General features: G+C 35.9%; 2 protein-coding genes across 2 annotated transcripts in view; one reads left to right on the top strand and one right to left on the bottom strand.

Annotated features, from left to right (window-relative positions):
• The window catches only part of unc119a2 (unc-119 lipid binding chaperone a2), a 32,342-nt gene extending 25,951 nt beyond the window's left edge, over positions 1-6,391 (top strand). The window contains exons 2-5 of the mRNA XM_030153429.1: positions 150-263; positions 490-589; positions 1,361-1,533; positions 6,104-6,391. Of these exons, the coding sequence (XP_030009289.1) occupies positions 150-263; positions 490-589; positions 1,361-1,533; positions 6,104-6,216 (500 nt within the window). The 3' untranslated portion in view covers positions 6,217-6,391. The remainder of the gene's footprint in view (positions 1-149; positions 264-489; positions 590-1,360; positions 1,534-6,103) is intronic.
• Positions 6,392-9,412: 3,021 nt separating this feature from the next.
• On the bottom strand, positions 9,413-19,326 carry slc13a2 (solute carrier family 13 member 2). Its single transcript, XM_030153428.1, has 10 exons — positions 19,213-19,326; positions 18,659-18,795; positions 16,184-16,618; positions 15,954-16,076; positions 12,877-13,080; positions 12,640-12,737; positions 10,982-11,097; positions 10,229-10,390; positions 10,017-10,154; positions 9,413-9,544 (listed from the first exon to the last, which is right to left on the bottom strand). The coding sequence occupies exons 1-10, from the start codon at positions 19,309-19,311 to the stop codon at positions 9,413-9,415; spliced, it is 1,644 nt and encodes a 547-aa protein (XP_030009288.1). The 5' UTR covers positions 19,312-19,326.
• Between the last annotated feature and the right edge of the window lie 819 nt (positions 19,327-20,145).

Genomic DNA, 20,145 nt, shown 5'->3' on the forward strand with positions numbered 1-20,145 from the left:
ACAGTAATCCCATGCATGCATCATAGTGCTTATAGCAAAAGCTAATTCGCAGCACCAGTCCCTAGATGGGCTTTATGAAAAGTTAAAATACAGAAATAAAATATCCTAATGAAAAACTGCATCCTTTGTGTTTTCCCTCTATTTGTCAGATTATCTATGCAGCCCAGAGGAGAACGTGTACAACATTGACTTCACCAGATTTAAGATCCGGGACATGGAGACAGGCACAGTACTGTTCGAGATCACCAAACCTCCGTCCACAGGTGAGTCATCAAATTACACATTTTGATGCAACATTATCAAAATGATAACTTTAATGTTTATTTGTGTATTTATTTATAGTAGCTTTACACCTGTAGGCTCTGAAAAAATCTGCAAATGATAATATTGATAAATACAGCACAGCAAACTGGTAAAAGCTTCAGTTTTTTATTCCTGTGGGCTCTCTTTTTGATCTTAGTTTTGTCAAACATTTACTTTTCACTCCAGAAAAAGCAGGAGAGAAGAGGGACATTGACCCAAATGCTGGGCGATTTGTGCGTTACCAGTTCACCCCCGCTTTTCTCCGACTGCGGCAAGTTGGAGCCACGTAAGTAAGACACATGAAGCCCTGCATAGAACTACACTGTCGCCCATAGAGTTGGAAGGTTTTTGTTTTCAGACACATTCCTCTTTTTATTCCACGTTAGTAATCACCTTTGACCAGATGCAAGATTTAAGAATGTTTATTGTCATTATGTGCACATAACACTTTTTTAGAGGTAGTTGTCAGCTAGATAATATATAAACACTCAAGAATATGTACATCAGTATAAAAACCTAAACAATATGTATATCAACGTTATATATAAGTAAGACATGTAAAACACAGTATGTGCAGTCCAGTACAGTACAGTTGGAATGCAATTGTGTGAAGATGGACATATGCAGACAGTTGCAATGATTCCATACTGAGTCCCAGTTTCACAATCTATAAAGAACTAGAAAAGCACTCGGAGAGCTCAGACCTCTGCCAAGGCAGATCAGACCCCCACCACACCATCACCACCAAAATTTAATCATTTGTTCCTTGTGCCAGTATCAACATTTCCTGAAAATCCCTCTATAACTTTTTGAGTCATCCTTCTAACAGACAGACCGACAAACCCCGATGAAAACATAATCTCTGCTGTTACACTTGGTGGAGGTAACAAATCACATTGTCACAATCATTTCATGTGAAGACGTACAAATATTTTATTCCTTTACTAACTTTATGGGCAACAGTGGACTGTATCCATTCGTTTTATTTGTTCTCTCTCTCTGTCTTTGTTTTAACGTCTGTGATTTCTCTGCTTTGTGTCTGGTTTTGTCCTACCAGCGTCGAGTTCACAGTGGGAGACATGCCGATAGAGAACTTCAGAATGATCGAGAGGCATTATTTCAGAGAGAAGTTGCTGAAGAGCTTTGACTTTGAGTTCGGCTTCTGTATGCCCAGCAGCAAGAACACCTGTGAACACATCTACGAGTTCCCACCTCTGTCCGAGGACATTAGTAAGTCTACGCACACACAGACACTATTTGAGCAGAAAATAATCTGGGGGACATGTGGATCTGTCAACATGATAAAATCACAGTGATGTGGAACAAATCCAGCAGAGGACAGAGTTAAATCTGTTTAAGGTTCAGATCAGTACTTTAATCACACAGTTACACAGTTTGGCCTGAAATCCTGAATCAAAATGCAAATTATTTCATTTTAATCCAGATATTTATAGTCATATGCTTCACATTTAATGACAGACTTCATATTCAGCAACAGAAATGTATATTTGTACTCCTGCTTGTTGTTGACAAATGTTCTCCAAGAAATGCCTCAGTAGAAATACATGTATCCTGACAATATAAACTACATAATGTGGGATTTTCATGAGTACACTTCTGCAAACATTCACTAAACACTGTTGTCATGGTTTCATCCTTTCCTCAAAATCAACTTGAGCTTCATTATCCTTCCTTTATTGAAACCAGCAGAGCAAATTTAGGGAAACTTTTCCACTGTTGTGCTCAGGAGCCTTATTAAACATGATTTATTCACATAGTACAAGTATTTAAATAGCGCAAATGACAACATTTTTCATTAAAGGATCAGTTTTGGATGCATTAGTGTAATTTGATGTGTTTAGTCATACAATTACACGAACGGATGGGTAATCTTTTAGGTATTTTCTCTTGTAGGAACAAAGCACACTGTTGAAAAATGTCATGGAAAGCTGCAGACTTTAATTTTAGAATTTGAAAAGTGCATGACACTAGAACCAGGCAATATTACTAATAATAAATTAAATTATATAAATTGAATAAATGAATAATACTAAATCTGGATTTTTTTTTCAATTCACAATTTTAATTAATTGTTTTCTGGCTACATGGACTGAAAACAAAACATGATTAAAAACTACTCTTTCCTTAGTAAAACTATTTGTCTTTTTGATAAACATATTCATAAGTAATATATTACTAGAAACAAACAGAATGCATACAGTTTGTTTTGTTTAGTAGCAAATGTCTCCAGAGGAATAATCTTGCTTTCATGATTTATTCATTTTTCACGAATTTTAGAGCGTAAAACCTTAATTAATCAAATTCATTTGGTGTGTTAACTTATATGAAACAATTACAGGTTGTGGATTAAAGGTATCATTGTACAGAACAGAGACATAATAAATCCTCAGTGTCTCATGTAAGAAAAAGGACACATATGTTTATAAGACACAAACTTGACACTGACAATGGCTGAATGTTCCACTGAACTGATTTATCTCATGTTATGGAATCACTCACACTAATGATGAAACAGCATCCTGACAACATAAAAAGATAACTCATCACAAGACTCTAAACACAGATAAACCATACTAAACCACAAACCAGGCCATATGAGCACACATGTACACATGTACACACATGTAATATATGTCCATAAACAGAAGAACACCATCATATCAGTAAGTGTATGATTATCACACTGCACACTGAGCAGAAAATATTCACGTTGTTGATTAAATATATAGACATTTGTTTATTACTGAATGATTAACTTTGGGGTAAATTAAAAAATCTACTTGCACACAGTGTTCCTGTGCAGTCTTAAAAGTCTTAAAAGTCTTGAATTTACAAATTTGCATTTAATACCTTAAAAAAGTCTTAAAAGGTATTAAATTTGATATGGTAGGTCCTAAGTTCTGTTGCCATAAACTTGTTGGCTGTACTGTGTTAAAATGTGTCTGTTAAATGTCCAAACTGCAAAGAAAGCAGCATTACTCTACTCATTTCCACCCATTCCAACCCTGCAATTTATACTGAAATTAGGAACCAGTTATCCCTAACTTTGGAGCATCTGGTGAGAACTGATCACAGAAGTGAAAGGTCAGCATGGGCATTCAACTGGGAACAATGGGAATCAAGGCATTGGAGTAAATAAATGAATTTTCCTAAATTCTAGGAGTCATGAATTTTGTGCCAATATTTCTGTGAAATGGGCATTAAATTCTGTTCTAAGTAGTCTTAAAAAGGTCTTACAAAGACTTAAATTTAATTTGTAGAAACCTTTAGGAACCCTGGCACAAAACCCCTCAGGAAAAGCCTTAAAATCTATATTTTTGTGCCCACTGCACTAATGTAGCACTATTTAACAGTGGCTTCTGCTGGATGTAAGTTCTTTTTCTCTGAAGTTTCCCGATCACTGTTTATATCAGCTGTTTGTGTTAAAATGATAAACTGCTTTTGTTGACGCTTGGTGACGTCTGCTTTTAGTGTTTCTGTAGGTGGCACTGTTTTCTTTGTTTATTCAGTCGTGCTTTGTGTGTAATAGTGTGTGTGTTAGAGGAGGAGGTGAAAGTTCCAGTAACACATTTTGAAAACAACTATCCTTCTGTCTGACCAATCTATTCCAACTAAGAGTAATGAAATAATTCACTGAGAGTACTGGGGATTTTGCACTGTACTTGACTAATTTCTGTTTTCTGCAACTTTATACTTCTACTCCACTATATCTCAATGGCTGTTATTGTATTTTTTACTCAGCTTCATTTGTCTGACAGATTTAATTAGCTTTCAGATCCAGTTTTTCATCCCTGTCCTGTCCTGTATCTCCAGATGTGCTCATTCTGAATGGATAAACTGAAAGATAACGTGTCCCTTTGTGGTTAACTTTAATATTTTCCTCTTAAACTAAACAAACTATTCGATTTGGTGGGTAATGCATTGGCTCAAACCTGAAAACGCATCAGTTTTTCTCATGAAATGTTGGCTTTTTAAAGATATGTGCCTTTTGCAGGATAGCAGTGCTCAAAATAAATGATTATCTCACAGAAAATAATACATTACTACAGATTAATCTACCAACAATATATAAACAGTGTTTCTGCGGGGTCTTAAAAAGTCTTAAAAGTCTTGAATTTACAAATCTGCATTTAATACCTTAAAAAATTCTTTAAAAGGTATTAAATTTGATATGGTAGGTCTTAAGTTATGTTGTCATAAACTTGTCGGCTGTATTGTGTTTAAATGTGTCTGTTAAATGTCTAAGTTGCAAAGAAAGTAACATTACTCTACTCAGTTCCACCCGTTCCAACCCGACAATTTATACTGAAATTAGGAACCAAATATCACTAACTTTGCAGAATATTCAGCCCAATACATGTGCAGCCATTAGTCACATGCGCCTGAAAAGTCAGCATAAGGAAGTGCAAATTTAATAATGCATGGTTGGAGAAAAGATCATTGTTTATCTGGTTGACACGAGTTTCCCTAAATTCTAGGAGTCATATTTTTGCCAGTATGGCTGTGAAATAGACTGTGAAATAGGCATTAAATTCTGTTGTAAATAGTCTGAAAAAGGTCTTCAAAAGTCTTAAATTTAACCTGTAGAAACCTGTAGGAACCCTGTATAAAGTAGTTAAAATGAGCTCAACCTATAACATTTGCGGCAGTAAAATGCAACATAGACATTAATGCAGCGTTAGAATGAATTTAAAAAATAACATATATACAGTACTGTGTAAAAGTCTTAAGCCAACATTATGTTTGTTGGTCTAGTAAAGGTCTAATGACCACACAGATACTGTACATTTCTCAGTCTCTGTATTATGATACAATCTAGATATATGTGAAATATGTACAGCACTAAAAATAAAAGTTTCAGTAAAAAAAAAAACAGCCTCTTTAAACCAAAGTGGTGGTATTTCATGTGACCTCCCTTTGCACTCAACATGTCTTTAACTCTTTTGTTCAGACAATACGAGATTTATTGCGTTAACTTTCTGATGTTTTATACCGGGTTTCATTCAACACGTTTCTAATTGTTTGTGCGTCTTTTAAGGCTGTGCATATATTTTCTGTAGTTTCTTGTATGTGAAGAAAAGAGAATGAGAAATAAATATTCATGTTCATTTCAACCCTGCAAAAATAACAAAGCTAGAGTTGGACTAAGACTTTTTGCACAGTACTATATGACTAATAGTAAAACACTGACAGGGACCCTTTTACTGCACAATGATAAGTTTACCTTTTCCTACTGGACGCCCATTTTGTTGATAATATTCACACACTTAACCCAAAAGGACCCTGTGCTACTTTTGTGGCTGTTCCCAAAGGAATTTTTCTCTATATTTAACCTTCCTTAAGTGATTTATCACCATTTATTGTCATTTTATCTTCTGTGTTTTGTGTTTTTTTTTTTTTTTTTTAATGAAAATCAGCTATTTTCCTACATTTAATTAACTAATAATGTAGATGTTCATAAAAGGTCAGATTAAAGTTGAGGGTTATCATATCAAAAACAGAGAAAACTGAAGAAAAAGTGATGGTTATTTAGTTGACATTTAGTATATCTAGTCATTTATTTATTACTTATTAATCATTTATTAATAATTGATTGTTTCTGTGATTAAATAATTATCAAATTTTTAAAGACAGCATAAAAAAGCATTCGTTTTTTTTTTATTTTTTTATTTTAATAAAGATGTATGCAAGCTATATCCCATGGACTTCAAAAGCCCCTCAATTATATATTGGCCCATATAATGCCATCTGTAACAGCAGTGATGTGTTTATCTTCCAGTCAGAGACATGATCCAACACCCGTACGAGACACAGTCCGACAGCTTCTACTTTGTGGACAATAAGCTGGTGATGCACAACAAGGCGGACTACTCATACAACGGGGGCACATAGAGACGACACACAGCAACACAAGAGAATGGTGGATGTATGGACTGACCCAAGGGACGATCTGGGGACGCTGGTGGGATTTACATCCAGTCGACCCTGTAGTATCTCTCCCACATCCCTCCCCATCTCCCTCTCTCTTTCTCTTTCCAACTCATCAGGAGAGATGAGTCTGCCTGTGCAGACAATGTGTCAGTGTTAAACTGTGTGTGTGTGTGTGTGTGTGTGTGTGCGTGTGTGTGTGTGTGTGTGTGTGTGTGTGTGTGTGTCAGAGCCTAAAAAACCCACACACACACACAGGTGAACACAGTCCATGTCTGCAGCATCATGTGTGAAAAACCAGCAAGTAAGAAACTTTTAGGGTAAAATCAAACAGTTCCTGCCACGTCACGAAGAAACAATGGAAAAAACTCTTAAAATACAGATAGAAGTTATTTTTTTCATTCCTGTACATGTTCAGGTTAAGAAATAAATGTTGCGTCTTAATTAAAAAAAAAAAACGGTTTTTAGAAGTAAAAAGAAAAAAAAAAAAAAAGTTGGGAGACATTTATGTGTTTCTGTGTGACTGTGTGCGTGTGTGTGTGTGTGTGTGCGTGTGTGTGTGTGTGTGTGTGTGTGTGTGTGTGTGTGTGTGTGTGTGTGTGTGTCGGCCTGTTTGAAGCATGATTACTGCTCTGGTAAAATAATTTAGACATAAGTAATGGTCCATCGTGGTCATTTACTGTAGTTTACAATAGATTTCCAAAAGCTGATAGCACATTTTGTACACAGTAGGCAGTGCTGTAGTTAGAGACAATAAATCTGTCAGACCAGCTGTATTTCCTGATTCCTTTATTCCTCGGTTCATTATTTCTTTACTGCGTCATGTGACCTGTATTTACTGTAGATCTTATGTATTTATTGTCTTACCTCAAAGCACAACATCTCCGACAAGCGCCAACAGTGAAGACAGGTGTAAAGGTCAGCTGATGTGCACTGGCCATAAACATACTTTGTCATCTACGGATGTTCTTTTCAAGACTCATTTTATTTATTTAAGATGATCATTTAAGTTACTGAAAGCCTAAAGCTGCACTATTTGCGATTGTGTCCAGGTAAAACCTTTAAAACTCTTCAAAAGGGGAAAAGGGAAAGTCGCAAATGTTACTATTTTTCAGTCGTTAATGTGCAAAGAAGTGAAGATTTAAGACTCTGGGGAATGTAGCAGAAATAGTTTAATGAACAAGTCTCACCTAAAACACCATATTCGCATGTTTTGTTTTGTTTTTGTGTGTGTGTGTGTTTAATATTTCCATCTTGTGGTTCTTTTATTTCCACTTCTGCCATTTTTTTTGTGTCCGTTTTCTATATTTTTTTCTCATTGTTTTCACATTCCAGTGAGTTAGGACCTGAACAAGTTGATCTGCTGGTATTTGAAGCCACTTCTTACTCAGATCCTACAGAAAAGCAGAAAGTATATTAAGATGCCTCCTTTTGTGTCAGTACTGTACTTAGATACACAAGTACACAGGGTTTTTTTCTCTCTTTTATTTCATACCTGAACGTATTGTCTGATTTGAGGCATTCAAGTCTTGTAAAAATCTGCCTGTGTGGAAATTATTTGCAAAAATTAGAGCTGCAAGTTGGATGGAAATTACCTTAATGATTGTTTTCTTATCAGCACAAAAAAAAAAAAAAAAAAAAAAAAAAAAACTATTCCTCTGTGGTGCAAAGTCATCAGCAGCTGTTAGACTTTGTTTTTCCCTGAGGGTTTTTTTGGGGTGGGTTTGGCCTGCGGTAGCTCCTAATCAAGAATTTTGGGGAGTAGAGTAGGAAATAACGGCGGGAATGCTAAAAGTAGTGAAATGAACAAGACTGAACTGAAGAAAAAACAGATTGACCTGAATGTTTTTGTCAAAAATGTAGGAAAGATAAATGTAGAACAGATTTATTTATGACTGATTGTGTCTCATGTAAAATTATTTTGAACTGATGTAAAGTTTTTGACAGTGGAAATGTTGGTGTGACTGAACAAAAGTGAAATAAATAAAAATTTATGGGATTTTTTGGACATATTTGTGTGTGGACTCCTTTGTCTGTATTGTTGATAGAAGAGAGGGTGTGCACTGTTCACATGATGTTTTATTTTCAGAATACAAAACATCTGTTACATGAAAATCTACTCTGTAAAGTAGAAACATACACTGGAAACTTTGCACATTCACATCTCTTTTACTGTACCTCCTGATTATTGCATTGAGTCGCAATAAATGACGGATACTGACCTCTGATCTTATCGTTTTGGCAGCTTCTTATCTAAAAGTTATCCTTCAACCAAGCTTTTGATCTGTACATACTGTAGACAGTCTTAGAAAATCTTCTGTCATTGAGTTGTGCACTTTCCTCCTTTCACCTTCTTTAATCGTAAGACATTTTAGCATCAGCTCTTCTTTATTCATACATTTGTCTAATCTTTATTATCTCCTATTATTTTAGATCTCAACTCATCTATTAAACTTATTACAGCCAGAATTTCTAACAAAAGTTCCCAAAAATTACAAGATAAGAAATATGAAGTCAATTCTTATGAGATAAAAACAGTGTGAAAAACACTGGTAAAAAATAAATTATATTACAGAAACAAAGATTCAACAAAAGGACCACAGCAATAAGTTAAATTAACTGATGCAATTAACTGAATTCTAGCTCATTTACATTTGTCTGTAAACACATGATCTCTCTAAAATCACATTCATTTTTAACTGTCAATGATAAATAAATTGATAACATGATGCCACATTCAGGGAAATGTATAAGAAATGACCTTAGTTTTAAGAAGAACATGAATAATCATACAGACAAAAGTCTGATGTTTATCTGATGTTCATCTCTGTTTCCTCAGTAGTTTTATATTTTTACAGATTTGTTTTTCATCTAATATTAAATTGGATGATGGGGCTGATGAGTAGCTGTAGTGGGTGGTTTTCTGCTGTCTGAAGTGCAGTGGACACTGGGAAACAGAGGTGCATTATCTTTGCATATCTGTCCTTTCAATTAAGTTAATTTTTAAATATGTCCCATATTTTCATCCCCTGTCATTTCACTTTTTAACGTTAATCAAAGCCTCTGCAACATCTGTTGCAACACATGCATATACTGGCGTACTTTTTCTTCTGATAAATACAAACTGTTTTTTCCTCCATCTCTCTATGTTGTGTTTTATTCAGGGGTCGACATGTGTAACGTTGGCCCAGTCGGGGAAAGTGCCCATGTTAAACATGGCGAATCCCCAGGTGTTGATTCCTAAATTAATGGACAAAATCCCGATGATATTCAGCATGAATCCGGCTTTCACCTGGAGGAACAAGGAAGGACAGTGGCTCAGAAAAACCTCTATTAATAATAATAATAATAATAATAATAATAATAATAATATATATCTATATCTTTATCTCTATCTATCTATCTATCTATCTATCTATCTATCTATCTATCTATCTATCTATATCTATATATATATATAAGAAATTGTTGAAAAAATATTTTACCAAAAATTCTTTCATTTTGTGCCTTAATCCAGAAAACTTGGAATGTTCACTATATCAGCTATATTTAAATCAGTCCATGAATCTTGATGTAAACATTAAAGTAGCACTGATATTGTATCATGTACTGTTGTATTTCTGTATTTGTGATGTGTCATGGTTTTATCGATGAAGACTGTATGCAAAACTCAACTATAGGACTATTAGTAACTATGACATCTGCATTGTCTGTGTTGAATAAACAATAAAAACATTATGAGTAAGTGCATGCATGACTCTCACCATATCGAGGACTCTGAGGTTTCCAAAGGAGAAGGCGATGGCGTTGGGTGGTGTCGCCACAGGCAGCATGAAGGCCAGGGAGGCGGCGATGGTGCAGGGCAACATTACGTACAGCGGGTGGATCTTAATCGCTGTCGCCTGAAAAACACAGCAGACTTTAATGTCATGTGTTTATGCACAGAGGTGTGTTCTGACTCTGAACTTGTGTTTACCATGGAGGCCAGGATGGGCAGGAACAGCGTGGTGGTAGCAGTGTTGCTGGAGCACTCAGTGAACGTTGCCACCAACAGGCTGAGCAGCATTGAGATAGCGAATGGGGGGATTTTCTCCAAAGGTGCCAAGCTCTCTCCTAACCACGTGGACAAACCTGACACCTGTAACACAACATTTTCACATTTACACAATGTGGAAGAGTACAGTAGAAAAAAATTGTAAAAAAAAAAAAAATGTAAAAAGATTATTTATTTGTGTACTCTTTATTTACTTAGTCACACTGAGATTAGACATAAGAATGAAGAAGAAACACAAAAACACAAACAGAAACAAGCAACACAATATACCAGTAAATCAGAATAGAATAGAATAGAATAGAATAGAATAAGCTTTATTGTCATTGCATAATACCATTGTACAGTGCAATGAAATGTGGTTTTCTGTTCTGTACGGTCTCAAGTAAAATACACAGTCAAAAATAAAAATATAAGTGTAAAACAGTCAAGTTAAAAGACAATGTAAGAGTAAAAACAGTCAAGTAAAAAAAAAAAAAATTGCTTGAAGAATAAACCTTGATGATGCCGTAACCCAGACCATTTGAAAACAATACACAATTTCTCTGCACAACTTTGAGAACCTCTTTAGCAGAGATAATCAGTTGACAAAAATCTATTGCAAATCTACCGACCAGTAAGATAACTGAGTCTTTCATGCACATAATCTGAAGGTCCACCCAGCTCTGGGGTGTTTACCTCACTGCCGGCGGCCAGAGCAAAGCCTCCTCCTAACAGCAGGATGATGTTCCAGGGCATTCGCTCATGAACCACCTGCCAGTTCAGCAGAGTAGGAGGAGACTTCACTATCTTCCCTGTGAGACAGACAGAGAGTGCCACATTCAGGTAGTCATCAACTAACCTTAACCCATAAAGACCCAAACAGCCACCGGTGACTCAAAAGCATCTACTGATTTAATATGTTTAGGAACTGTTAATCCTATCAATACATAGAAATAATTGGTGTAAAATGTAGTTTCTCTACAAGCCAAGCGATCTGTTGCTTTATGTTGGAAAACTGTTGGTTGTCCCTCTCTTGACTTCTGGTTAACTAATTTAACCTCAAGTTTGGCTCTTGAGAAACTGACATAGACAGATAGAAAGAGAGCTTCGGAATTCTATGGCATTTGGAAGATGTTTGTAGAATTGATTAAGAATGGTGATACTGAAGGGGTAGTGAAAAACTGACTAATTGGGATACTATTTCATTTACTGTGGGAATTAAAACTTTTAAAAAGATGTACAAATTAACTATTATACAAAAATACAGAGCTGAGGATTGACTAAAGAAAATACTGCTTGAAAGACTGGGATTAATGTTGGTAGTTGAGATAAGGACATGATTTATCTGAATTAAATAAAATATGTATTCTCTTCTGTTGTATATTTAGCAATGATTACTTTGAATTTTTTTTGTGTGTTTGTTTTCATGTGGAAACATTGTGTTAATTGTGAATAGGGTTAGGCAAAATAAGCCTGAACTTCAGCCTAAACCCTTTTGGTCACAATATATATGGAACAATGGATATGTTGTGTTTTTTGTTTGTTGTTTGAAGTGACTGACGACCAAATAAACTACTACTACTGCTACTACTACTAATGTACATGTATAGCTTTATTTCAACTCTATACCTAAGTTTTATTTATTATGTAATTTAATTTGTTGTTTCTGTTCAATACTCTCAGCACAATACCTGTGACATCTTTGTGAGGTTTAATTTATTTTCATTTCATGTATTTATTTTACCCTTTTTGTGTATATTTTATTATTATCTATTTCTTCTCTGCCATGTTCAAGATGTTCACGATGTTTGATGGTTTTGTATGAATAAAAAGCAATAAAGATATATTTTTAAAAAATGCAGTTTCTCAGCTTTAAATCATCATCAGATATGACCCCTTTAGATGTTCGGAGGCTCTGTAGTAAACAGGGAAACACCATCATCTTCTACAACATTACGTCATTAGTAAAACCCATGGAGTTCGATCAATGAAAATGGATGGAGACACTTTGTTTATGTTCAGTTAATGATAGATTTGACAAAAAAAAGTCACTTTTTCTTCAGTTTTCTCTGTTTCTGACATAATAATCCTCAATCTTAATCTAAGATTTTATGAACATCTACATGATCAGTAAATTAAGTATAAGAAAATACCTAATTTTCACTGAAAAAAAGACAAAATACAGAGGATAATTTTATAATAATGGTGATAAATCACTTAGGAAAGGTTAAATAGAGAGAAAAATTAATTTGGGAATTGCCACTAAGGTAGCACTGGGTCTGTACGGGTTAAATTACTGCACAGATTTTTTTTTTTCTTTTGAGTAATATAACCAGTGGGATAGAAATACACACCATCTTCGTCAAGATAACCTCCACATCTGGGCAGCTGGGACGGGATGACGAAGAAGAGCATCGACATTAAAATGGCCACAGTTCCATCTGACACAAACCTGAGGGACACGATCAGAAGATATATATGAGATTTGTCTTTGTCTCTAAAAGAACAGTTTCATTGGAGAACTATGGTTTGTGTGCAGAAAGAGCCAAACAGAAAGAGGCAGATTGAGAGAGTGGAAAAAGTAGACTCACTCCTTCGGGAACAGCACCGTAGCCCAGCCGTCAATGAACCCAGGTTCTCTGGTGAACCACAGAACCACCAGCAGACTGAAGATGATGAGCACTGCCACCTCTGCAAACGTCATGCTTCCCAACTTCCTGTACTCCTCCTTCATAACAGCGAACGCCTCTCTATCTCTGTCGTTTTTCCCGCCACAGCCAAACGTCTTCTTCAGGCTGAAATGAAGCCAAACATGCTCCAGTTTTATTGACAAATCAAGACATCTGAACATTTTTATGTGTGATAAAATTCTAATGTCTTGTTAAACTTTAACCCATAAAGAGACCAGTGCTACTTTTGTGGCAGCTCTCAAATACATTTTTCTCTATTTTTAATATTTTCGCAAGTGATTTATTGCCATTTATTCTTGTATCAGGCTCTGTATTTTTTTTTTTTAACAGAAAATCTTGTATTTTCCTATATTTAACCCAAAAAGACCCAAATATACACTGGAAACCAAAACCATCTACTGATCTAAACTGTTTAATACCTGTTGATCCACTAATTCTATCAATACATGTAAATAATGGGTGTAAAATGCAGTTTGTCGTCTTTGCATGGTCATCAGATATAACCTATTTGGACGTTCAGAGGCTCTGTAGTTACCGTGGAAACACTATCCTCTTCTACAACACTGATTCAGCAGTAAAATCCCTGGAGTTGGATCAATGATAGTGGATGGACATACTTGGTTTAACATTCAATTATTGATATCTTTGCGGAAAAAGTCACTTTTTCTTCAGGTTTTTTTCTGTTTCTGATCTAATAACCTTTGAATTTACTCTGAGCTTCAATGAACATCTACATGATCAGTAAATTAAATGTAGGGAAATGCATGATTTACGTTGAAAAATGCTAAATACAGAGGATAATGTTATAATAAATGTTGCTAAATCATTTAAGAAAGGTTAAATAGAGGAAAAAATTCATTTGAGAACTCCAACAAAAATAGCAGTGGGTCTTTATGGGTTAATGTACTGATCATGTAGATATCCATAAAAGTTGGAGGTAAAATTGGGGGTTATTATATGAAATATATACGGTATGTATTACTGGTGAATCAATGTTGTAGAAGATGACAGTGTTTCCACGTTCACTACAAAGCCTCTGAACGTCCAAATGGGTCATATCTGATGACCATGAAAAGATGGCAAACTGTATTTTATACCAGTTATGTATTGACTGGATTAGTGGATCAATGGGTATTAAATAATTTAGATCAGGAGACGGTTTTGGTCACTGGTAGATGTTTGGGTCTTTATGGGTTAAAATGGGGCTGTACTGTATGTTTTCCATATGAGTAGAGTTATTATGGATAACAAAGAATTTGCTATTGCTAGTTACTCTATTTAAAAGTATGTCTTTTGCCATATCATTGAATTTCTTGATGTTTTTTTTGCCGTTCATGACACTTTTTTTTTTAATGTTGAAAGTTGAAGACAAAGAATTATAGTTGCATCAAAAGGATGCAAATTTCTTCCACTATCACTTGTTAACTGCATCTTCATTAAAGACAGAGAGTATGGCTTAATGTGTATTTTTCATATTTTACAGTAAAATATGACTTTCTTTTATAATTACATATTGATTGTGCTGAGGTTTCGTGTATGTTGTACAGAATGTTGAGTCCACTGGGGGATATTTGTGATCTGTGATTTTGTGGTCCATAAAATAATTACGCAATTAAATTATGTTTGTTGAAGTTTGAGGTAAATTAGTTCTTTAGTGCTTTGCCAAAATGAGAGCCAAAGTCCTGCACCTTCTGGTCATCAAAAAAATTCTGATCAGCAGTCAGTGACAAGAGAAAAATATTTTTTGATTTGGTTTGATCTTGTTTCTTGATCTTGTCTGTGATCTTAAAAACAGGTTTGGCACATTTTACCTCAAACTTTGAAAGTGAGGTGAAAAAATGTTGAGAAAAAGGTGAAAATCACTAGAGTCTGGTTATGTTAAAAATGTAGAGACAACTACAGTGACATCAAACAAACATCATATCTGTAAATAATCCAAAAATTTAACCGAGCTTGTCACTCACCATCGACTGTAATACAATTTTTTTCTCAAAATAATTTCCAATGGAGCACAGTTGGAAGGGGCGGGACTTGGACTGTCTATACATTAAAGGGGTCATATTTTGCTAAACCCACTTTTATTAGTCTTTGGTTCATTTGTTTGTGTGTTTAGACCCTAATCGTTCCAAAAGTTTGAATTTGAACCCTCCAGGTGCTGCAAAGCTATCTTTATATTCATTTTGAAAAATCAATTGGATTTCTACAACCCGTTTTAATTCCTGCTTAATTTATTACGATTTATAAGTAGTTACGTCATGCCAACGCTATGACATTTGCACATATAAGGTCAAGACTTCTGACAAACATTTCTCCGAGTACGACATAATTGTTTATCAGCAGCAGTGGTTGTAGTCCATACTGAAAATATGTCCAACCTTCGAGCCAATTACCTAAAATGTTCAGTTGTTGGTTGTATTAACGAACACAAGCGGCTGAACGGGACAGAAAGCACGATCAACAACCTGGAGGAGGTGAGGCGTGAAGTGGCTCATTTGGATTTAAAGGGCCAGCGCTCATGTCATTACTCAGAAATAGGGTTGAAGATGGACGTGTGGAGTTGAATTAATGAAGAATTCAGACCCAAGCATAGCATTTACAGTTTATGTAGACCACAGGGAAATGTTTTAAAATGTATAATTCCATTTAAAAAAGCAAAATATCACTCCTTTACATGATTTATCACCATTTACTGTAATATTATTCTCTGTATTTTGAGGTTTGTTTTTGTTCTTTAGTAAAAATCAGGTTTTTTCCTATATTTAATTCACTGATCATGTAGATGTTAATTAAAGCGCCGACTAGAATTGAGGATTATTATATCAGAACCAGACAAAACCGAAGAAAAAGTGACTATCACTCCTTTGAAGGTCAATTTAACTTTAAGTTTTGGAGCATTTAGTATCAAAATAACTGTACAACACTGGAAATGTTATGTCTGTGACCAGATCTCTGTGAACCTCAAGGTGAGATGGTCTTACTTGAAGCCCAGGAACATAAACTGAAGCCAGAACCAGGAGAAGACCAGCATGAGCAGCATGTTTGGGAAGGCGAATCCAAACCAGCTGGCGAAGTTGATCACGTCACCATTTTTAGGGAATAACCTTCACAGACAACAAACAGGACAAAGACGAAATATAGTGGGAGATGAATTTGTATGTTATGCAGTTATTCCTCCTGTGTGTGTTTGCTGTATTTGTTATTGTCTTACTTGTCGATTTGGCCCTTGAGGATGAGGTTAGGGGTGGTGCCAGTGAGCGTGGCTGTGCCTCCGATACTGGCTGCGTAACACACACTCAGACTCATGCCTTTGTTCAGGAGGTCGTACTTCTCCTCTATTGCTTTCCTTTTCGACTCCTCCAGCGACTCCAGAGCCCACTCGTGATCATGCTCAACTTTGTCCTCCTGCTCAACCTTGACTTCTGGTTTCTTCTCAGTCACTTCCTGTTTGGTCTGCGTGGGCTCAACCTCAAATGCATGATTGTCTTGAGCTGCAGATTGAAATTCCCGCGCATCTGCCCTAGCCTCGGTGGCTTTCAGCTGCTGTAGCACGGCGTGGGAGATGGGCAGCATCATGGCTGTGGTGGCCGTGTTACTGATCCACATGGACAATAAGGACGAGACGATCATGAAGCCCATCATTAACCTGTGACAAACAGGAGGGAATGTGAACAACCAGGAGGGGTTGAAGGAATTCATGTCTAAATATTTGATTCTTGTGATGAATAATGTAATGTAAGCTGTCAAATGAAATCAGAAGTGTTCTGTACAGACTCAGTTTTCAAATCTCAGTTTATTTTCTTCACTTATAATACATTTGTGGGTCTTCGTTTCTGTGGTGTTCAGGTGCTGTGGTTTGGGTGGATCATGTGGATGTGGGATTCAAGAACTAAGAAGTATGTATTAGCTTCTACGAGGGCCGTTCAATAAGTTCATGGCCTCACCCAGAACAGAACAACACAGACTGATAATTTATATTTTATTTTTCAACATAATCTCCATTTACAGCAATGCACTTGGTCCATCGATGTTCAAGCATCACTATCCCATCACGAAAGAATGTAACATCCTGTATTATAACAACCAGTATTTCTGGGTGAGGCCATGAACTTATTGAACGGCCCTCGTACATTATTAAGACCAGAGGTTCCAAATGATGTCTCAGCAGGACCTGGAAAAACTAGTCCATGCATTCATCTTCAGTCGGCTTGATTATTGTAACAGTGTCTTTACAGGTCGACCTAAAAAATCCATTAGACAACTGCAGCTCATTCAGAACTCTGCTGCTAGAGTCCTCACTAAGACCAGAAAAGTGGACCACATTAGTCCAGCTCTGAGGTCCTTACACTTGCTGCCTGTCCATCAGAAGATAGACTTTAAAGTTCTGTTGCTGGTCTATAAAGCTCTGAATGGTTTAGGATCAAAATACATCCGTGACCTCCTGACCCAGTATGAACCCACCAGACCTCTCAGGTCATCTGGATCCGGTCTGTTGTCAGTTCCCAGAGTCAGAACCAGACATGGAGAAGCTGCGTTCAGCTTCTATGCTCCACATGTCTGGAACAAACTTCCAGAAAACCTCAGATCAGCTGAAACACTCAGTTTATTTAAATCCAGGTTAAAGACCCACCTGTTCTCAGCTGCATTTGAATAGAGTTTGGATTCATCAGTTCAGATCTGCACTGTTCCTCTTAAGCTAAAAGTTTTTATCTGTTTTATTTGCTTGTCTGTTTTATCTGTCTTATCTATTTATCTGATTTTTTGTTTGTTTGTTTGTTTGTTTGTTTGTTTGTTTGTTTGTTTTTCTCATGCCTATACTTTTTATTGCTTCTGCTGTAATGCTTTTCATGTTTTATGTAAAGCACTTTGAATTGTCGTGTACATGAAATGTGCTATAGAAATAAACCTGCCTTGCCTTGCCTTGCCAAAACTTTGAGGCCCAAAAACTCAGTTTTAGTTTCCTGCAAACACAAATTTATGTGTTATAATTTATCATAATGTCTACCTTTCCAGTGTTATTTTGGCTGTTGAACTAAATACATTTTGCTGGAATGTTTACTGCCAGATAACATTAACAGTTGCCTCCAACACTGACAGGTAACATTCATCAAACAGAAACACACCATCACCAACTACCTGAAACATGAACCAAACAAGTGCTAACAGTGTTTTTGTCCTTTTATATCTTATTATTGTTGGGTTTTTTTCCTCTGCCAGTTGTCAAAAAAACAACTTTGTGACCCATTTTGGAGTCATACACTGAGTTTGGGCAATACATTTAGACTATTATCACTTTGAATCTATTACTATTGTTTCGGAATGCACGATTGCACAGTTCTTGGCTAATACAAATATTAGTCAAAATGACATTTTAGCTACATATGTTGGTGATACAGATGTTACTTTACATTTCTTTGTTTTGGTTTTGCCCCCCCCCAACAGTTAATAATCTTCATAGTCTTTCAGCCCATCATCACATTATTTTTGAACAAACACAGATTCAAACAAATTCCCTTAATTTAGTTCCTTTGAAATTATCGTGATTCTAGTGATTTTCAAATTTTTTCTATAATACTTGAAATGTCCCTTTAATTGATATGCGGTCTTAATACAAACATGCCAGTATAGTCTCTGTTTATCCTAGATTCAGACAGGGTGGTGATATGGGGTTTTGAGAGTTTCTTACAGTGAAGGACGAACACCAACCAGCAGTAAAACTCTGAGAGCGATGCGTTTATGAAGCTTCCACTGCTCAACTGCAATGGCCACTAACAGGCCACCAATGAACAGCATGTTAGAGTCCTTCAGATACTCGACACTAACCTGAAACCAACCACAAAGCAGGAAATGTCAGGAGATAAACGGAACAAAATCAAATCAAATTTATATAGTGCCAAATCATAACAATTGTTATCTCATGACACTTTACATTCCATAAAGTCGAAAACAATCATTGTAAAGCCCACTAATTTAACCTGTGAACCTGCTGTCCCATTTAAAAGTAATTGTACATCCAGCTTGTTTTATGAGCAATAAAAGTAAAATGCTGGAATCAGCACATCTGTTAGTTACATCTTCTAAATAACTCCAGAGGGGGAAACAGGACAAAGCCTTATTGTTAACTGTAACTGAAGGAAATGAGAGTCTAATCACTACAAGGAAACTGTGTTTTACTGCTCACATCAGTAAAGTTTTGGTACATTTGAGGTCAAACGCGAGTGATCCTTAAGAATAATTTACCACTGAGGCCTTCATGATGCCCATCATGGGAAAGAGGACGACAGGCAGCAGCGCAGTCACAGCCAGAGGCATACACTCTGTACACCAGTACAGAGCCATGAGGATGATTGCATAACCACATCGTGCCTCCTGTAAACACACACACATAATTAATAAACTTGAAGCTCAATAAATGTTCAACATTTTAAGAGATGCACCACAGCACCACATTATGTGTGTTATGTGTGTTACATACGATACATGGTAACATGGAAAGAAACCTGATCTGATTAGATACTGTGAGTAAAAAAACAGTCAGATACAGAAGCACAGAGTATTAGTGAGTCTCACAGTGAAGTATATAATTCAGCTTTCAAGTCATTTGTCTTATCTCCAGCTTTTCTTTAAAGGCAATAAGACTTTACACCTGCAGATAACAGCAACCCTTGATCATAAAGCAAACACTTTGTTGTGCTCTTGTCTCTGATGATAAAATCTTTATGAGTCTTTAGTAAAAATCCAAAGACCTGTCACTAAACTGATCTCACTCGGCTCAGCTGGACTTCACTTTGTCAGTGAATGCATTTCAGAAGACTTTTAAAGATTAGCATAAGCTATATTAACAACATATGCAGTCATTCATTTGTATTTTTACACACTAGCTTAGGAACAAAATAAAAAAACAATCAGTAACACACATAGTCTCATCTCTCAGTCTTGTTAATTTAGAGTTGAGAGTTGCCAGGTGGAACAGAGAAAGAAATTATTTGATTTAACTGATTTTGTTTTATAACAGACAAAAAAAAAAAATGGCCATATGTGCAATATTGGCTTTGCATGTTATCTTCTATGCATGTTGTAAACCAAATACATTTTATGAGGAAACCGCTGTAGATTCAGGATAAGTCCTGTACACACTGTATTTTATTTATGTGCAGAGTTTTTGTTTTGTTT

The sequence above is a fragment of the Sphaeramia orbicularis genome, chromosome 14, assembly GCF_902148855.1.
Source record: "Sphaeramia orbicularis chromosome 14, fSphaOr1.1, whole genome shotgun sequence".
In the NCBI taxonomy this organism is placed as follows: domain Eukaryota; kingdom Metazoa; phylum Chordata; class Actinopteri; order Kurtiformes; family Apogonidae; genus Sphaeramia; species Sphaeramia orbicularis.

What these genes read in the sequence shown, in the direction of transcription:
- slc13a2 (XM_030153428.1), bottom strand. Translation starts at nt 19,311, where the DNA reads ATGGCTCTGTACTGGTGTACAGAGTGTATGCCTCTGGCTGTGACTGCG. An exon ending in CTCTGGCCGCCGGCAGTGAG is followed by an intron (nt 10,391 to 10,981) that starts GTAAACACCCCA and finishes GTTGTGTTACAG; the next exon opens with GTGTCAGGTTTGTCCACGTG. An exon ending in ACCTCAGAGTCCTCGATATG is followed by an intron (nt 9,545 to 10,016) that starts GTGAGAGTCATG and finishes TTGTTCCTCCAG; the next exon opens with GTGAAAGCCGGATTCATGCT.